The 19,817-nt window shown below is 47.1% G+C and overlaps 1 protein-coding gene and 1 long non-coding RNA gene across 3 annotated transcripts; one reads left to right on the top strand and one right to left on the bottom strand.

The window, feature by feature from the left end:
• Window positions 1–11,510: 11,510 nt before the first annotated feature.
• Window positions 11,511–15,669, top strand: LOC123144440 (uncharacterized). The gene is made up of 3 exons (XR_006471472.1): window positions 11,511–11,879; window positions 13,672–15,361; window positions 15,447–15,669. It is a non-coding gene; the product is annotated as an uncharacterized lncRNA (long non-coding RNA).
• On the bottom strand, window positions 15,006–19,817 carry LOC123144420 (oligopeptide transporter 7). Of its 2 annotated transcripts, none has more exons than XM_044563557.1 (7): window positions 19,638–19,817; window positions 19,068–19,543; window positions 18,873–18,970; window positions 16,540–17,109; window positions 16,195–16,450; window positions 15,928–16,110; window positions 15,006–15,802 (listed from the first exon to the last, which is right to left on the bottom strand). In XM_044563557.1, exons 1-7 carry the CDS (start codon window positions 19,744–19,746, stop codon window positions 15,185–15,187), a joined length of 2,310 nt encoding a protein of 769 aa, XP_044419492.1. In that variant the 5' UTR covers window positions 19,747–19,817; the 3' UTR covers window positions 15,006–15,184. The 2 variants fall into 2 exon arrangements, with proteins under 2 accessions (XP_044419492.1, XP_044419498.1); XM_044563563.1 differs by having other exon boundaries at window positions 19,068–19,538; window positions 19,638–19,748.

Raw genomic sequence — 19,817 nt, 5'->3', positions numbered from 1 at the left:
TGCCCCTCGGTTTCCTCGGGCCGGCAGCAGACGGCGGCTCGACGCCAGGGTGCAGCGGTCGCGCGAGTCGTGGCCCCTGCCCCTCGGTGACCGTGGGCCGGGAGCAGACGGTGGATCGGCCTCCTCGTCAGTTCTAGGGTTAGGGGAGGGGAATGACAGGAGGGGAGGAGGAAGGGTGGAGGGGGATGGAATGCTACAGGAGGAGGAGGAGGACGAGAGGGGGAGGAGGTAGAGGTGGCGGACAGAGGGGAGGAGGCAGAGATGGCGGCGCGAGGAAGAGGGCGGGGAGCCATGGCGGAGAGGAAGAGGAGAGGCGCGAGTGCGGGAGGAGGAAGAGGATGCATGAGGAGTGGCGGCTAGGGTTAAAACGGGCGTGCTGCTTTTTATATGCCTGCCTGTAAAAAGACGAGAATGCCCTCAGCGGCCACTCGATTTTACAGGCGGTGGCACGAAAATGACCAGAGTAGCAGTGTTTCTATCGATCCAACGGCCAGTACCGCTCCATCCCAAGATCCGATGGCCAATATCGCTCCATCTCAAGATCTGACGGCCATTACGCGTCAGGGAGATCGATCAAACGGTCCAGAATCCAGACGAACGTGAGAGCTCCATTTTGTTTCAGACTCTAACAAGGGGATTGACTCGCATCTCATCCTCTGGCCCTCCAAAAAAAACAATCTCCTCCTCTGGCCGCCGCGGCCCTGCCCGACCCTGTATGCCCGCCGCCGGATCCCACCCCATCTGGCCGCCCCGGCCCAGCACGCCCCGCCGCCGGGTCCCATCTCCTCCGGCTGTGCACTGCCGCCGGATCTCCATCTCCTCATCTGCCCTCTTCTTCCTCCCCTTCCCCGCTTCGCTGGCTCCTGTTCGTCCTCTGCCCAGCATTGGCTCGGGAGCAAAAGTTCAGAGCGGATGCATCGATGGATTTCTGCAGAGCAAGTACTAGCTATGCCACAGGTTATAGTGCCGTTGCTTCAGTTAATATTCTTACTTGTCACCGTGGGAACTACAGTCTGATTTTCTGAAGTTTTGTGGCTTGGTGTTGAGTTTTGATTTTCCTTAAATACACTCTCTGTACATATAGTTGGTCACTCATAGCTTACACTTTCTTTCGGCAGTTGGACAGGGAACGACTACAGGCAGAAATCATATATTTGACCTGAGGCCCAAATCAAATCACAAACTGACCTGCTTTCAAAAAAAATTCACTCTACTGACCCTTTAGTGTGGCGCCTGACAGCTGGGCGCCGCACACTACTATGCAGCGCCTCTGCCTTAGGCGTTGCACCTCCTACCAGCGTGGCACCCATGGTTCAGTTGCGGCCCCACAGACAGCAGTGCAGCGCCTAAGTTTTAGGCGCCGCACTGTGTATAGTGCAGCGCCCGTGTCTTAGGCGCTGCACGTTGACTTAGGCCGCATCGGGCCAGCCCCTCCCAGGCAGTTCTTCCACCTCTGAGAAGTTGCTCTCTTGTCTACAGAGAGCGGCGGCGGCGCCCCCTTCGGATCCCCCCCACACCCCCTTTCAGATCTGAAGTTTTGAGGCCTGGATTCGATCTCCAATCCTTCCTAGTACGTAAACTCCTCCGTTCCCTTTCTTTTCCTCTGTAAAATCGTTGCAATTTTAGGGATTTGCCCAAGATTAGGTGGAAACTTAGTTTTGCTTGGTTTGGATCTTTGTTTGTCCAAGATTGTGTGTTGTGATGGAGGATGTGTAGTCATATCCGGTAGTATATGATTCTTGTTAGTGAAACCTAGATTGTTTATTTTTTCAGATATATATGAGATGCCTAGTATTGTAGCTATATGTGAGATGTTGAGTTTTTTTAGATATATATTAGATGTTGAGTTTATTTGAAATATGAGATGTTGATTTATTTGAACACATATGTCATACGAGATTTATATGAGAATTTACAATCATTTATTCATTGTGTGAGAAGGAGATGTTGAGATTCTTGTAGATGAATACATATGAGATGTTTAGATGAACACATATGAAATGTTGAGTGTTTTCCGATATTTGAGATGAACTCATGTATGTTTATTGTTTGAAATTGTAAGGATGGTTTGGCTTCTGGACGATGTCTACGACGTGCAACACCGGTCCTACATGATGCGCGAGAAGGATAAGGTAATAATGAGTACTCTAAATCTTTTGCAAATTTGCCTTTAGTTGAAATTTACATGCCCTAAGATTTGTCATTACTTTTTTTTTGCAGAAGCTTGAACCTCTGAAGATTCGGTATCACGGGGTCTCTGGTCCTGCCATGCCTTACGACGAGCGGTACACACCGTACATCAAGCAGGCAGGACTACTCCCGTGGATTCTGTTGGTCAGCCGGTCCACGCCGAATCTGAACGCTCCACTGGTGTCCGCTCTTGTTGATCGATGGAGGCCGGAGACGCACAGTTTCCATCTTCGGACTGGGGAGATGACCGTGACGCTCGAGGATGTCTCGTTGATCACCGGTCTTGCTATCGACGGGAGGCCTCTCTGTATGAGCACCGATTCTGATGGGTGGCGCGAGCAGATGATTGCTCTTATCGGTATGGCTCCTACCGAGGCTGAGGCTGATGTAGAGGAGGGAGAAGAGAAGAAGAAGAGGGAAAGGAAAGCAGCCGGAGCTGCTTTCACGTGGATTCAAAATAACTTTGCGACGTGCCCTCCGGATGCCACTGATGATGTGATCCAGACACATGCTCGTGTGTATATGTGGTACGTTGTGTCGAGGACTTTGTTTCCTGACTCCACTGGCAAGAACGCTCCATGGATGTGGCTGAAGGCATTGACCGTCTTCGATAGCAAATGGAGCTGGGGTTCAGCGACTCTTGCCTACTTGTACCGATAGATAGTTGGTCTGTTTTGTGATCAACTCATTTCTTCATTAGCAATGCAAGCTTGCTGTCAAGTTAACATTGTTTTTTTCATATGTAGCTGGACGATGCGTGTTGCAGGATCACAGATAGTGCAGGCATTGGTGGTAATCTGCTTCTACTTTCTATATGGAGCTGGGAGCGTCTGCCTGTTGGACGCCCGAAGAACGTCAGGTTTGATCCTTGGTATGCAGATGAACATGACGAATTACGGCGCCCCACGTGGGCTTACAAGTGGGATATCATTTCCGAGATGACGAACGATGTCAATCTCATGTACCAAAAGTACATTGCCGAGTTGGACACGATTACGGCTGAGCAGGTAAGGAGGTCATTACTTCAGTCCTTTCTCATGCTTGCTTGAAACATAGTCATCAAATTTGCATTGTTGCCCTGTTTCATAGGTGGAATGGCAGCCATATGGCGCGGGTGAGAGCTTGGGGTACACCGAGGAGTTCCGCCTCAACCCGATGTGCTTGCGGGATAAGGATCTCTGGCTTATGCGGTGCCCACTGATATGCAACTGGGCGGTTGAGTTTCATTTGCCGCATCGCGTTTATCGTCAGTTTGGTCTGTTCCAACCTCACCCGCCGGACTGGGTGGACATGGACAAAGCACTTCATAGGTAAGAGAGCATGTCTGCGTATTGTCTAAGCATCGGGACTCCTTTTGATTGTGCTAATGCTTGGTTTTATATGACGCGGGTTGGACAGGAGAAGGCAGCGGAAGATAAAGGATTGGGACAAGCATCATGATTCGTATGTTACCCGCTTCCAGCTTTCTGTGGAGCAAGCTCGTAGCACTGCACGCGCCCCGCTTCGTGAGCACAGCCAACAAGCTTTTGATAACTACGTACGATGGTTTATTGGAACTACTCGAGTTGAGATATTGCCGCCGGCATATAATGAGGATATTCTTGAAGAACCAGTAAACTATGAGGATCTAGCAAAGGGGAAGTACAACAGAGATGTCAGGAAAGGGCAAGGAGTGCCTGCTGTTCCGGTGATTAACTATGTGGTAAAGTGTTCCGTTCTTTACTTTCCCGTTGACCGTATTACACATGTTTGAATGGCTAACACATTCATTCTTTCTCATCCTTAGCGCACCGAGATCAAGAAAGCAGCTGATGAGAGCCAGTCTATTCTGGAGAAGACACCGGTTGGAACTGGCAATGATGATGGTTCACTACGAGCATTCCTCAAGGTACATATCGCATTCACTATGAGAGCCAGTCTATGTTGCGAAGTTTGATATGTTACACACTTCTTCATGTTACAGCGTCAGGCCAAGAAGTTAAGGCGGTTATCGAACATTCTCGGTTGTCGTGATCCTGAATATGATGAACCATCTGCCTCTAGGTCTGGTACACCATCAGACCCCGCATCTCACCATGAGGGGGACGATGTGAGTTCCTCTTATGCTTATACGGATGATGAGGGTGCGCTCACCCAAGAGGTATGGCTAAGCCTTTAGATTTGATTCTCACTTGATTACGACACCGACCTTGACCATATTGTTTTGTTGTGTGATAGGGCCATGAGCTTGATGATGACATGTTTTTGGCGGACGCTCAAGCTCGGTCCGCATATGTGTTCAAGCCTAGGCAGCCCAGACGCCGGTACACGCCCAACGACTATGACAACAGAGGCAACCCAAAGGTGGTCATAGGGACCTCGCGGATGGCTAGCTTGGATGATGAGGCGGAGGAGGAGGAGGAGGCGGAGCCGCAGTCAGAGGAGGAAGTGCACGAAGAGGAGCCTCGTGCTCCTAAGAAGAAGAAGATTACCTGCAAGCATGGCACCAGGAACACGCGTGGAAGGCATTAGTGCTTTGTGTTAGGATGATGAACTTGTGAGGTTATGTTATATGATGAACTTGTGAACTTGTGAGGTTATGTTATGGTATTTGTGTTTGCAAACTTGAAGCAAACTTGAATTGGCTTAAATGATGTGATGTTCAAGTTATTAGTTCTCTTTGCTTAGCATGTCCAGTTTATAGTACTTTTATTGATGTTCTAGTTATGTGAGTGCTGCTGCAGGAGGCCAAAATGGCATCTGTTTCTGCAGTTTTGCTTATAGCAACACTGCAGCGCCCAACCGTTAGGCGCTGCACTGTACTGTGTGGCGCCCAACAGTTAGGCGCTGCACTGTACAGTGCAGCGCCCTACCCTTAGGCGTTGCACTACTCCCATGGCTATCCAGAAAGCCAACAGTTACTCCCATGGCTACTCCCACTACATCCATAATACTTACAATGACTGCAGCATCACAACAATTTGAACAAACACAAATTTTATGCCGACGAGTTCATAACTTAAGATAATTCAAACATTAGTACGACATGATTCACGACACATTCATTACAAATGACAAATGGCAGCTTGCCCTAGAAGATAGTTCACCAACATCTCACATGCCCTCACAACTTCACGACACATTCATTAGAAGATAGTTGACGACGAGTGCACCGAAGCGAAGTCCCTACTGAGTAGAGCGAGGCCATTTCCCCTTCTTGTCACGTGCCGAGTCCTCCTCTTGCGCCTCGCGAGCCTTTGCAAGCTTTCTTGCCCTCTCCTCCTCACGAGCAAGTTTCACTTGGCGTGCCCTCTCCTCCTCTCGTTTCTTCCGCTCCATCCTCTCCTTCTGACGACGCTCTTCCTCCAAGCCTCTTCGAAACGATTCTTCAAACCTCCGTTGCCGCCTAAGACAATCTGCGTATTGGTCCTTTTTCACATCTTCTGGCACTTCAAGATCTATCCACGTAAAGTACTTGCATAGAGGAGGCGGTGACTGCATAAAAATTTGTTGTTAGTGTTGACACACATTTGAGAGTAACATTTTACTTCTCGAGCTTACCGGTGGTTGGTCATAGGCGTTAGTTGGAAGTGCACGATCATAAGCATAGTTCGGGCATACAAAATATCTCCGCCCTTCCGTCCATGCTTTCTTTCGGTCGGTGGACACCTTCACCTTGCAAACATCTACACACCAACATTGCGGGATGTTGACATCTTTCTCCTTCACCTTGTCCAAAGATGCGTCCTCCCACTTGTTCGGCATGTCTTCTTGGTTAGCACACGGTGGCCTCGTCATGGAACCGGATGAAGCCATGCCTACAAAACAAGAATTATTGGTCAACCCTAACCCCCACTTAACAATGAACACAACCCTAAGACCAACATAACCCTAACACCAACATCAAACACACATAACCCTAACCCTAGCATACTATGAAAGCCTAACCATACCAAATTAGCAAAGAAACACAAATTTCCAAATCCTATCAAAAACTAGGGTTTCCCCCACACTAGCAAGATTTGAGCAAATGTGACAATTCCTATGGATGAAAACGAGGGGATCGGAGGAGATTACCTTAAGGGAGGGGATTGGCTTCGAAATCCACGGTCAAATACTCCGGATCTAAGAAGGATTTGAGAGGGGGAGAGAGGAGGGCAGAGGGGAGGCACTGAGCTTCGGGTTTGTGTTGAGGGTGGGGGTGTGTGGGTGAGGATGGGTGGGAGGGAGTTGGTGCAACCTAATAAATGTCCAGGTGTGCAGCGCCCAAGGGAAAGGCGCCACACTACACAGTGCAGCGCCTTGTCCTTAGGCGCTGCACACCTGGACATGCCAGTCCAGAGAGCACCAGGAGCGTTCCAGTAGCTTTTCCACCCCAAAAACTGCTAAGTCAGTGTGCAGCGCCCAAAGGCTAGGCGCTGCACCCTACTGTGCAGCGCCCAGGGCCAAGGCGTTGCACTGTGTAGTGTGGCGCCTTGGCCTTAGGCGCTGCACACGGACTTAGTAGTTTTTGGGGATGCAAAACCTACTAGAATGCTCCTGATGCTCTCTGGACTGACATGTCCATGTCTGCAGCGCCTAAGGGCAAGGCGCTGCACTGTGTAGTGTGGCGCCTTTCCCTTGGGCGCTGCACACCTGGACATGCCAGTCCAGAGAGCACCAGGAGCATTCCAGTAGGTTTTGCATAGTGTAGCGCCTACCTGTTGGGCGCCACACTACACAGTGCAGCGCCTTGGCCTTGGGCGCTGCACTAACTGCTGTTTTCAAATACCTACTATTTTTTTTTGTTTTGTGATTCATAAAGATGCCACATAATCACATCCAAAACACAGAAATACTAGTCCAAATCATATACTTGTCCAAATCACATAGTCATACACACATAGGGTCTCACATAGTCATACACGGAAATATTAGCCCCCTCACATAGTCATACACACATAGTCATACACACATAGGGTCTGCATGTAGTTTCTTCTTCTTCCTCTCTTCTTCTTCTTATTCTTCTCCCTCCTCGCACCACCAAGGGGTCTCACCTTCCCCCTCCGTGTCCTCCACCCCCTTCATTGTTTCCATACCTATGAAAATGGCAATATAATAGTTAGTCACACAATACAAAATGACAACACAAGCATTGAGCCAAAAGAACAAGATCATAGTAAGTCACATACGGCAATGGTCCATTGAGCCAAGAGAACATTCCTCCACTACGGCCGCCGCCAAGGCCAAGATCACCACCACGCCCTCCACCAGCACCACGGCCTACACCACCACCACCGCGGCCTCTACCACCACCACCACGGCCTCTACCACCACCACCACCACGGCCTCTAGCAGCACCACGGCCAAGAACATCACCACGACCTCTACCACCACCATGACCAAGACCATCACCACGGCCTCTACCACCACCACGGCCAAAACCATCACCACGGCCAAGACCTTCACCACGGCCAAGACCATCACCACGGCCTCTACCACCACCACGGCCAAAACCATCACCACGGCCAAGACCTTCACCACGGCCAAGACCATCACCACGGCCTCTACCACCACCACAGCCTCTTCTAAGACCAAGTTGACTCCCTCTTTGTTGCCTAGTTCCTCGTTGACTTGTTTGATTTGAGTGGTTTGGCACTCCACCACTTGTTTGACTTGGTTGGATACCCCTTGGTTCACTTGGTTGGCTATCATTTGCTTGTCTTGTGCTTGAACCGTTTTTCTTTGATCTCTTTCTTGGTTTGGGACAAGTTCTTGTGTTGTGTCCCCCATTACTGCAGCCCCCACAACGGGATTCCTCACGAGGCTCTTGGAATTGGCCGGTGCCGTATTCTCCACCGCCACCACGGCCCCATCCGTCCATGTCACCTCTAAGACGCTTTGTCTTACATCTTCCCCGGCTAACGACCTTCAATTCCGGGTCCGGCCATAGTTGAACTCCATGATACTCCGGCCATTGTGATTGGTCCAAGTATGTCTGGAACCGTGGAGTCCATGTATTCTTTACCGTCATGATTGAGAACTCGGACTCCCTCACGGTAAGAGGGTGATTGACGTCCACATTCCTAACCCGGGATGCATTTAACAAGTGCGAGCATGGGAGATGAAGCAAAGACGGCCTCATGCAGCTGCAATCACACCGTGTTAGGGAGACCTTGAAAGCCCGGTCTCCGTGTTGGCGGCCATCATTTGTGGTTCCTCCGGGCTCTTTCACCTCATACTTCCACTCGTTGTCGTCATATAGTACAGCTTCTTTGGAGTCTGCCTTTCGTGATTGAAATTCCAACCATTCTTCAACCTTTGGTGGGAAATTGTACTTGTGCTTATCCTTGTTCTCACCAGCAATCTGCTTATCAGTCTCCATTGAGTGCTTCAAAAAGTATTCATTCATCTTGTCAAATGTGTATTGAACTATTGCTGTCATGGGTAATGCACGTACACCCTTGAGCACCTTATTGAAGCATTCTGCCATATTGCTTGTCATTTGACCGTACCTCGGCCATCTTCATCGAAAGCACGTGCCCACATATTCCTTTCGGCAATGTTCCTATTGAGAAACTCCTGACCGCCGGGGTCAAGTTTCTTGTGTCTGAGCAATGCATTGAACAATGTGGAAAACCGCTTGTTGGTGAAAGCGAGACAACAATCCTGAAGATCATCGGCCAACTCCTTGATACCACATGCCCTATAGAAGTTTGCACAAAAGTGCCTCATGCACCATCGATGATGCAACTTTGTATGTCCGGGAATGTCAACCACCACCGCATTTAGAATTCCAGGATGGCGATCCGATATGACACAAATTTCCCTTTCAGCCGGTAATACCCTTGTTCTCAGTTGACGCAAGAACCACTCCCAGTTATCATTGTTCTCCACCTCAACCAAAGCGAAAGCCAAAGGCAACACCCGGTTATTGGCATCACTTGCTATTGCAACCAATAAAGTGCCCTTGTATTGTCCGGTCAAGAACGTGCCATCAATGGCGATGACGGGCCGACAATGCTCAAAAGCCCTCACGCATTGCTCAAAGGCCCAAAATGCACGGCCAAGTACTCGGACGGTCCTCCCATTGTGAATCAATGTTTGGCGCCCATGAGGCTCAACCACGTGAACCATGCCTGGGTTTGTGGCGGCCATAGCTAACAACAACCTAGGGAGTCGGTTGTATGCTTCCTCCCAATTGCCATACAACATCTTGAATGCGGCTTGCTTCGCCTTCCATGCCTTGTCGTACTTCACCTTGTAATGAAAGATGGCTTTCACAAGGTCAATGACACTCTTGATGCTCATTATTGGAAGTGTGGATATTTGGTTGGACAGCCTGTAAGCAATGAACTCGGACGTGAGTTGTCTGTGTTGTTGGTACACAAGCTTGCCATCCGCATTCTTGTGTCGGCACATGTGAGTTGGTAGACAACTCACTATGCGCCAAGTGGGACCTCCTTTCCATGGCCTTGCACGCACAATCCATGGACATGTTGGCACTTCACATTTGACCGTGTAACGCACATTCACATCCGAGTTGGCCACTTTATGTGGACGATAATGTGTAACCGAGTAGTTGTCGAGCCACATCTTCAATTCCAAGAAGGATTGAAACTCACAACCGGGATATATCCCGTTCTTGCCGTCTTCCAAATCACGGTGAGAACTTGGCCTAGCTCCAAGAGATATGCATTTGCCACCATCCACAACGGCTTCATCCGCGAGACTAAGATCCTTGAACAATGGTGTCTTGTGATCCCGCCCGAATACCTTCTTGAATGCTTCGGCCTCCTTCGGCGTGAACCCCTCCTCATCAACTTCTTCATCGGGACCATCGTCATCCGAGTCCGATGCATATGCACGGGAAAAAGGGATGGATTGGTCCATTGTCTCTTGCACATGATATTGGTCGAGATCACCCACATTGTTGTCATGGAGGTCAACTTCGTTGTCATCCTCCTCGTACTCATCATTCTCCTCTTCAAAACCTTCATTTTGGTTGTTTGGAGTCGGGCTCAATGTTGGCCAATCTTGTTGCGTGAATTGAGGTTCACTCATTTGATCTTGGTTCATGGGTGGGGGGGGGGTGCTAGCAACCAACGGGGAGGGGTTCCGGTTCAAGTCTAAATTCAAAGTAGACTCAACCTTCTTGGAGGCAAATAACTCAAGAGCCTTGTCTAGAGATTCGGCAACCGTCTCCTTGTATGCAACCCAACGTTGCTCGGAGTTCACACGCATTGTCTTCCAACGGATGTGCATTCCAAAACCAACATTATGCCTTCCCTCGAACTCAACAACGTCACTTGGGTCCATCCAATTCAAATCTTTCCTCACTTGTTCCAAAAGCTCCGCATAGCTAGGACTACTCTCAAACACCATGTCAAGCTCATCCGGGTCCGTCTCAACATTGCCTTTCAAAAAGGCCTCTCTATCCACATGATGAACATAAACACATGTTCTCCCCATCCCTACAATAATCAAAAGCACACATATATCAAGTAAATACTTAAGAAAAATATTTGCACACATATGCCCTAACATATATAACAACCATAAACATAGCATAACCCTAACACCAACATCAAACACACATAACCCTAACCCTAGCATACTATGGAAGCTTAACCAACCCAAGTAGCAAAGAAACATAACATCATTCAACACAAATTTGCAAATCCAAGTCAAAACTAGGGTTTCCCCCAAACTAGCAAGATTTGAGCAAATGTGACAATTCCTATGGATGAAAACGAGGGGATCGGAGGAGATTACCTTAAGGGAGGGGTTGGCTTCGAAATCCACGGTCAAATACTCCGGATTTGTAAGATTTGAGAATGATTTGAGAGGGGGGAGAGGGGAAGAGAGGAGGGCCGCAAGCCTTAGGGTTTGGGTGGGGTGAGGGTGTGTGGGGTGGGGGTGGGAGGGGAGAGAGGGTGGGGCCAGCCCAAGTGGAACATAGACTGTGCAGCGCCCACGAGCTAGGCGTTGCACATTACATGTGTGGCGCCTAAGACTTAGGCGCTGCAGTGCTGTCTGTGGGGCCGCAGCTGGACCAGGGCTGCCACGCTGGCAGGAAGTGTGGCGCCTAAGTAATGGGCGCTGCACAGTAGGGTGCGGCGCCCAGCTGTCGGGCGTCACACCGAAGGGTCAGCAGAGTGAAATTTTTTCGTGACCAGGTCAGTTTGTGATTTGATTTGGGCCTCAGGTCAAATATGTGATTTCTGCCACGACTACAATAGAAGAAGAGGTTGACGTGCAAAAATAGAAGAAAGCCACCTGGACCATTGGATTCGATTTGGATGGCACAGATTCTGGTCGTCGTTTCTGTACGCATTCTATGCGAAAAGGTCCCTCCTCCATTGTAATTTGTTTCCGATACCCTTCTCCTCAAATGAGAGTCACGCCTCTTTGCCCATCTCCTAGCGCTTGCCATCGACGGTGGCGGCGGTCCAGATCCGGCGCCAACCTCCGGGACTACGTCCACTGCAGGGGCTCCCTGCCTCCTCCAGGTCGACCGGCTCCACCATCCAGGCGTCCCCGGCGTCGTGCTCCACATCGTCGAGTGGGATCCGGCCGTCGCCACCGCCACGGTCTCCACCTCTCCAGGGGCAGCGGGCGCCCCTCCCCACTCCCCCGACGGGTCCGTGACCGGGCTGAACACCCACGGCACGGGCGTGAAACGCAGCCCGACGGCCGCACGCCAAAGCTCTTCTTCCTAGTCTCGGACGGTGAGGGGTCGTTCACAGTGTTGCTGATTCTTCTGGTAAATAAGTACAGTAGATTTTAATTTTTATGAGCTACTCCTCCAAACCAGCTGCAACTACGACTTTAGAAAGGGACGATTTTAAAGATCAAAAGATATCCATCAAATCTAATCATATATGGATGTGTGATTTGTTCCTTCCAGAAAAATTAAGTTGGCTGAATGGTTTATGGTTCAGTGAGACCTGGTAATTCCTGATTCATATATTTTGTTCAGTTGGTATTAGGTGAGAAGGATGCACAACATTTTTCTTATAGCCCCCAAATTGTTCTATTGGTCGTAGGTTTATGTTTCATGTTGCAATATGTCGATTACTGTCTGTTTTGATCTTGCAATTTAGCAATGTGACAGTGTAGGTTATGTGTAAATTACATAATCTAGCATTACATTTGGTACAAACAGAAAGCAGCTTTGCAAGGGGATAGAAAAAAATGCTTAAGCTAACCTGGTGCAGACAGTGCAAACTACGTAAACTAGCCGAGAATACTCTCTAATAACATTAGGTGCGGTTATATTGCGCCAAAACAATTAATCTGTTATTAGATCTTGATGCTTGATACATAAGTAATTGGCTGAGACATGTGAAAAAAAATGCAGTTATATTGCGCCAAAACAATTAATCTGTTATTAGATCTTGATGAAGTATTACAAGTGTCAATTACAGAGAGGCGAGGTTAAAAAATAGCGTAGAAGATTGTCACACAGAGTGTATTCTACAACAGTGGCTAAATTAGATGACCATGATAGTCTAATTACAGACAGGTCAGGATAGACAATAGAGGACATGATTTATCATTTCCTCTGAAAGAAGAGTAAGGATCAGATGACTTGTCTGTATTCCTTGAAACCATCACGCGGATGTGGTTCCATAGCTTCGGCAAGTATACCATTTTTTGCAACTCGACAAATAATATGACAACAAGCATAAAGTTGATCATCAGATCAGAAGAACAACCCAATAGGTCAGGCTGACGGCATGGATCTGGGCAATACAGTAGATACTAGATAGTATGTGGATTGCTGCACTGCTAACTTAGTTTAGATGCCACCATATATATCGTTCTCTTTGTACCACAACCAGTCTTGGATCACTAGCTAGCTACTCTCCTCGCAGTTCTTTTTATACATGGATCCAAACCAAGACTATATATCTTTGGCTTAAAATTATTACTAGCATAGAACTAATGCTTTGCTCAGTTGGAATCTGTTTGTACTGAATCCAATCAGATCCAAGTGATCTTCGTCTTTCTCCAAAAAACATATGTTCACTTCAATACTCAGCCGATACCTCCTTTTTTTCGTGGGACTCCATACATGGTTTGGCCCAGCATAAAAATTCTTCACATGGCGATATCTGTCAGGCATTAAGGTCTATTTTTTGTGGGCAAATTAAGGTGATGTTTAATGTAGTACTGTAATCAGGAACTCCCATTCTCTCATCACTGCCTTGTAATTTGTAAACACATTTGAGTGGTATTAGCCAGACCATGTCTTCACCCCATGTTTTATATTGTAGTTGTTCTGTTTCCACCCCTGTACAAGTTGTAAAGCCTGCGTTGACCTTAAAAGTTATCTTGGTTGGTTACACTTGTATTAATATGGAGGAATTTCATCCTAATTTTGACATCTAGGTTAAATATCCTGGGTTGGAGCAGCGAATGAAGCTAGACCTAATGACCATGCCTCTCTTCTCATGATATATATCTCTTGGGTATATGTTTTAATTGATTCCTACTTGTTTTGGTGTGCTCAACTAGGTAGATTGAACCGATGAACCTTATATAGAGTCCATGGAGGTCCTGGTCTCTCCCAACACATGAAGCTAGATGAGCAAGAAGGATAACAACTGCCAAAGGCTAGAGCTTTTCTATCATGTACCATCAAGATGCTTGTTGGCTATCAGTCCTTAATACTAAGTCTTGCGGACATGTACTAAAGATGATCCTCTCATGTTATAAGGATGCATCATTTGATATCTGTGTTCCTCATGTGTTCTGTTCCGTCTGGGATGGCTTAATTTTCTCATGTACTCAAGTACTTCCAGTTTGACATGTGTGTAGTTCTGCTTGAAGAGATGGCTTAATTTCCTCATGTGCTCAAATGTTTGTGATGTATAATGCCTTTAGTGCTCAACATGTTCAACTTCCTTGCATAGTTGGTAATGTCTTACAAACCACTAATGTACTTAAATATGCATGGATTTCATCCAATAGATGTGTTCAAATATTTTTATATCAGACTAGGAGGAGATGGGCATCAACGCAATGTCGCCCTGCATATTTCAAAATGGTCGTATGTCAACAAAAGGCTTGAGGTGGCTATTGAAAAGTCTTGTTTCTTCTACTAACTGTTAGCAGGGGGGGGGGGGGGTTTTCATAAAATGTACACTTAAGTGATCTGAGACCCTTCCACCCAAATCTGTGCCATTCATCTCCAATCCAGTGGACCAAGTTGCTTTTTCTATTCTTTCACCTCAAGGCCAGATTCTATTGTAGTCGTTCCCAGTTGGACATGACGTTGAAGAAATTTTTGCATATAATTGAGAACTCTCCAGTTTACCCCGTTATATATGATTGCAACAGGTAAACCAATTTCATGGTATTATGTTTGCATTTCTCATATTTTTCTTTAAATGCATATGGTTTTGTTATAAAAGGCAAGACTCATACAACAAGCTTGCAGAACTGTATTATCGTTACCTCCTATCGTCAGTGGTGCACATTCTGCTATCACCCTGAACACAAGGAATGTGTTTACCGAATGCACTGCTACATAGTACCTCATATCTAGATAATAATTGAAAGAAGTGATAGATTTCAATAATTTCCGTAGAACAGTTGATTTTTCTGATGCAAACTGCAACCTTCTACTTCTACTGTATCCAATTTTGTTTTTGTTTGTTTGAGTAATTGTGCAAGGCAATGTTTTCTGCTTGAATTATCCGAATTTGGGTACCTACCTTTTAGCAAGTGAAATGTGCAAGGCATTACCTTCATACTGATGTTACTACACAATTACAGAGTTTTCCATCCAAACAAGATTTGGCATTAAAGCCTCACTTGCTAAAAGCCAGGTACCCAAATTCAAACTGTCATGGGGGATTTCTTCTTTATTCTTTCTAAATGCAGACCTTTAGCGAATATTCTGAATCTTTATTTATATACAAAGAAGAATATCATGCAAAACCTCTCATCCGTGCAGCCTTCATTCATCATTTTTTTTCTCTCAATTTTATTATCCCAGGCCTGCCGTGGATGCATGAGAATATTCTCAATTATGCACCGGACAACCATCTACAATTATACCCTTTGCAGTGGGGCAAGAAGCCAGAGGACATCCATCTGAAGCATTGCCCCACCAGTTCAAAGTGATGTTATCTAGTTCCAGGCATAAATATATCAAGACAGCCATGAATGCCAGACCAGCATCAAGGGCACCTGAAAGAAGGTAATTGTGTCTCTTCCACCAGTTATGTCGGTACTTATAGACCACATAACCTGACAAAAATGCAACGCATATCCATGCCGTGTAGTTGACTGCAGTGGCAGGAGGCATATGACTGATTCCACCGAGCAGCACGGGCATATTGACAAGCAAGATCCATTTTTGGCCTGGGAATGCCTTGTGTGCAAGCCAGACAAGGAGGGGAGCAATGGCACCGCCCAAAAAGAACCAGTTCACAGCAGAGTAAGTTCCCAAATCACCGAATATTCTGCGTGGGCTAATAAGGCCCCATATGACTGATGCATCGTAGAATAAATGGTCATAGGGACAGGTCCAAGGGCTGCCTGCTGGGAGGAGCTCGGTGTTGCATATATTTGGGATTGTGTCCATCATCCACCATGCTGTTCCAAGGTACACAAATGCTGATATCAAAGTGCCTACAACCTGTTATTTTCAATAATTTCACTTTTAGCTAGGGACACGTACAATTGATACAATGGGGAAAATATAAATGTGATTGTCTTGGACAAGTAACGGTCGTTGTTCATGTGGCTAGTGTAGTAGCTGACCTGAGCCATAAACATGGTCCTTGGGGGAATCTTCATGTAGTGGCCCAACTTAAAATCTTGCAGAAATGCTAGAGCTTGACGAGGGGCAACGTGGCCATATACCTTGAAACACATGTTTGCAACAGGCCGTCCAGGATATAAGTAACCCATGATGTACTCCGTGATGATATTCAAACCTGGGGTCTGTCAATATGATGTAAATAAATAGCTAAACTGCTAGCTGCTCCTAGCGAGAGCTGTAAGACAGTTCAAGTTTGGAGTCCATACCTGGTTGGTTGTTGCTGTGATGATTCCAATTGGAAGGGTGTAGAAAATAGAAAGGGCACATGCAAGCAGTATCCCCCACCAGGGTAACTGAAGTTGCTCAATATAGTACTCACAAGTGAACACGGCGATTGCGGCACTGGCGACAAGGATGCAAATGAACCACCATTCAGGAACCTGCCTGTATCTCCTCATAAGCTTTGTGTGTACATCCATCTTTCTATCCTGGAAAGCTGACTTGCTTAACTGCCAAATTTCACTGGACACAAGTATTATATTGCAAGTTTAGTCGCATATCTCGCTACTTTTGCTCAAAAGACAAAGGAAGCACATAGTGAAATTACGTACCTTCCATGGAAAAGGAGAACGTGGACAATCGTTGCAGTCAGGCATGCAAAACCAAGACCATAGCTGACAGCAAAGAAGGTGCTTATGTACAGTGGCCCATTCTTCTCATAGGCATTTGCATCGAAGTGGAACTCGGAATCCACAATGCTAGAGATGTTGTATTTCTGGCCAGTCGCCGTAAAGAGACCGTCTGAAAAGATGGGGAAGTTCCGCGCCTCGTAGACGTTAAACCAGTAGGCGATGGGCGTGACTACATAAATGTAGATGAAGAAGCCCGCGGCAATGTTTGCAGTAGCAAACAAGGGGCTAGCGAGAGGGCTTCCGAGGTATGAGGAGATGGATGACCAGTCAAGCCCAATTGCACCTATGCCAAGGCCGTGGAGGCCTGAGCCAAGCTGCTGAGCGACTACAGAGGTGGGAAAGATCCAGCAGATCCAGGAAATGGAAGTGAGCATCTCAAACAGGTAGCCTGGGAAGATGTAGTAGGCAAAACTGCACACGAATGCCACCATGAAGAATTGAGTGCGCGTCGTGCCACCTTTGCGCCTTCGTTCCTTCTCATGAAGTGCCCTGATCAGCATATGTATCATTATTCATGAATCTGTAAGTTACTTGTTCATAAACACGTCAGTAGTACTCATTCTATTTTCTCATCAGTTGGTAGAAGTTTCATTTCAACAAATTGTTAAAAATTTCATGACAAAGTGCTGAATTTTTCTGAGCCGTTATTTACGACTATCTTGATAGCATGTAAGTTTCTGTTTTGATGAGCGTGCTTGCTAATTTCTGAAGTCACAAGTTTATCCATGCATTTACGAATTGTGGGCCTCAGATCAGGAGGAACAGGTAGAAAGCACAAGGCTGCGTTTTGGTCATAAAATACAGTAGGTGATTGAATCTTCGGATCTACTGCAATCTAATGCTGATGTTGCGTTCTAGCTTCCTGTTTTTGCCCCTTGTAAAATTATTTGTCGCGAGCTTCACAGAATTTTAGAAGTGGTAATACATTATTCTGTTTTTCTTTTTAACTTTCCTTCTTTTACATGGAGGCTGATCGGCGGTCTTGTTATTTACTCTGGATACCTGGACACCCTTCTGGTTCTGTCTTTTGTAATTTGCACCTGCGCTGATTGATGTTAGAGTTGCCAGAACCCTCCAGCACCGCAATGGTTTTATTCTTGAATGGGTAATTGATTTGTGTCCATTTTAGTAGCTCGATGCAGAAGTTTTGTAAGGCAATATGTATGTCAACATCGAAAGTATCCTTCTAAGCTCGAGCTCAAATGAGCTCGGATAAACAGTAAATTCAAAAACAATTCAAAGCAAAATATCTGAATTTTTTTTGTGGTAAACTTTGACAGATGTTTCAATTGTTTGCAAATTTTTATCATGATATCACACTCGTGGAAAGCGTGGCAAATATTTAAAAAAGAAAACCAGTGCTTTAAAATGCTTTCGAAAGTAGCATTTTTAAAGCATCAATTTCGGTTTTTTTTCACGCCTTCCATGAATGTGATATCATGATGAAACTTTGCAAGCACTTAGAACTTCTGTCAAAGTTTAGTACAAAAAAAATTCAGAATCTTTTGAATTTATTTTCATTTTTTCGGTTTTACTGTTCATCCGAGCTCATTTGAGCTCGAGCTCAGGTCCCACTGTTAACATCTACTTTTCGACGCGTTGATTTCGTGTCAGTGTCTAAGTGACTGCACAGGGAAGTGATAGAATCGAATGTTCACACAATAATACTTGGCGACGTGCAACTTGGCCGCTTGCTTTAATCATTCTGCTTGTGGTACCACTACCACTAAGGGCCTGTTTGGTTTCAAATAAGTTGGTATAAGTCGAAAAATGAAAAAACTGACTTATTTTGCCAAACAGACCCAACTTATAAGTCACCCCAACTTATAAGTCATAAGTTGCTCCAACCCAACTTAAAACTTATAAGTCACCCCTTTTTGCGTGGGTCCCACCACCTGCATGATGTGGATTGGATGGGAAGGTGTGGTAAGATTATTTATAAGTCACTGGTTTTAAGTCACCTGACTTATAAGTCAGATGACTTATTGGAACCAAACATGCCCTGACACTACCTAACATTCAAGGCTGCGACGACTCCATGACTACCCGCTACCACACAATAATCATTAGCTAGAACAATTCGGCATTGTGCTACGACACTGTATGCAATAATATGCACCACTTTATTGAACAAGGATGCAACAGTGTATGTTGCTGCTCTGATAACATTAAAAACTCTGCTGACACTGTTTGATGTTGTAGCAGTATTGGTTAATGCATATTAATTTAATCGCAGATTCAGAGATAATTACCTGAAGAGGGAGACCTGCACAAGGTTGGACGGCCACCACATCGCCGCCGGCTCCACGAGATACCGCCGGAATATGCCCGCCCACCCGAACCCCAGCACCTACATGCATGGCCAAGTCGAGCAGAGCACCACTTCATTCATGCTCCACTCCACCACTGAAGGCACCTTGCATATCAAGCTATGAAGTACTACGAACCTGGCTGGTGAGGACGACGAGGAGGGAGACCAAGAAGGAGGTGGGCTTGCCGTAGAAGACGCGGAGGGCCGTGACGAGGTTGATGGCGAAGACGCTGCCGGCGCCGGCGTTGGCGAATATGGTGATGAGCACGTGCTCCTTCACGTTGAACGGCCCCGGGTTGAGCGTGAACTCCCACCGCCGGCCCCGGAAGAAGGCGCGGTCGGGGAGCGCCGCGGCCATGAGCCGGCCCAGCGGCACCACGGCGACCTGCGCCGAGATGGCCGTGATCTCCAGCGGCTCCTTGCGGTACCCGAAGAAGGTGTTGAGGAAGGAGAGCGCCACGCAGGAGGCCGCGCCGAGCGCCCACATCCGGAACGTCAGCACCGGCGTCGTCGGGTCGTCTCCCACCGGCACCGTCAGCGCCACCTGCTCCACCGGCGAGTTCTCCGCCTCCTCCCATTCCTCTCCTTCCTCCGGCGAACCTGATGGCTGCACTGCACGGGAAGTTAAGCAACGTCAGCCATCGTCTTCCGAGTCCACGCCCAGTAAACGACTGAGCCGACCATTTTTGTGGCTCGGCCGGCTTACGAAGTGGGACGGTGATTTGGTCGGCATGCTGGTCGTAGTGGTCTTCCCCTTCTTCGTCTTCCTGGTCTGCTTGTTCATGGAGTTCTTCTTGGTGGGAGGAGGAGGCCATGGTTACGAGTGTTGGGACTTGTAATTATGCTCTCTGTAAGCTTGTCGCTTTTGCTCCTTTTGGCTGGGAAT

The sequence above is a fragment of the Triticum aestivum genome, chromosome 1B (assembly GCF_018294505.1).
Source record: "Triticum aestivum cultivar Chinese Spring chromosome 1B, IWGSC CS RefSeq v2.1, whole genome shotgun sequence".
NCBI classification, from domain to species: domain Eukaryota; kingdom Viridiplantae; phylum Streptophyta; class Magnoliopsida; order Poales; family Poaceae; genus Triticum; species Triticum aestivum.
Note: the sequence above shows the minus strand (reverse complement) of the source record. Positions and strands in the feature narration are given on the sequence as shown.

Bases quoted from the DNA above. Each gene is read 5' to 3' on its own strand.
- LOC123144420 (XM_044563557.1), bottom strand. From the start codon at position 19,746: ATGGCCTCCTCCTCCCACCAAGAAGAACTCCATGAACAAGCAGACCAG. The intron at 18,971-19,067 runs GTTCGTAGTACT...CCATGCATGTAG, and splicing joins TCGTCGTCCTCACCAGCCAG to GTGCTGGGGTTCGGGTGGGC. The intron at 17,110-18,872 runs GTAATTATCTCT...TATGCTGATCAG, and splicing joins GTGCAGGTCTCCCTCTTCAG to GGCACTTCATGAGAAGGAAC.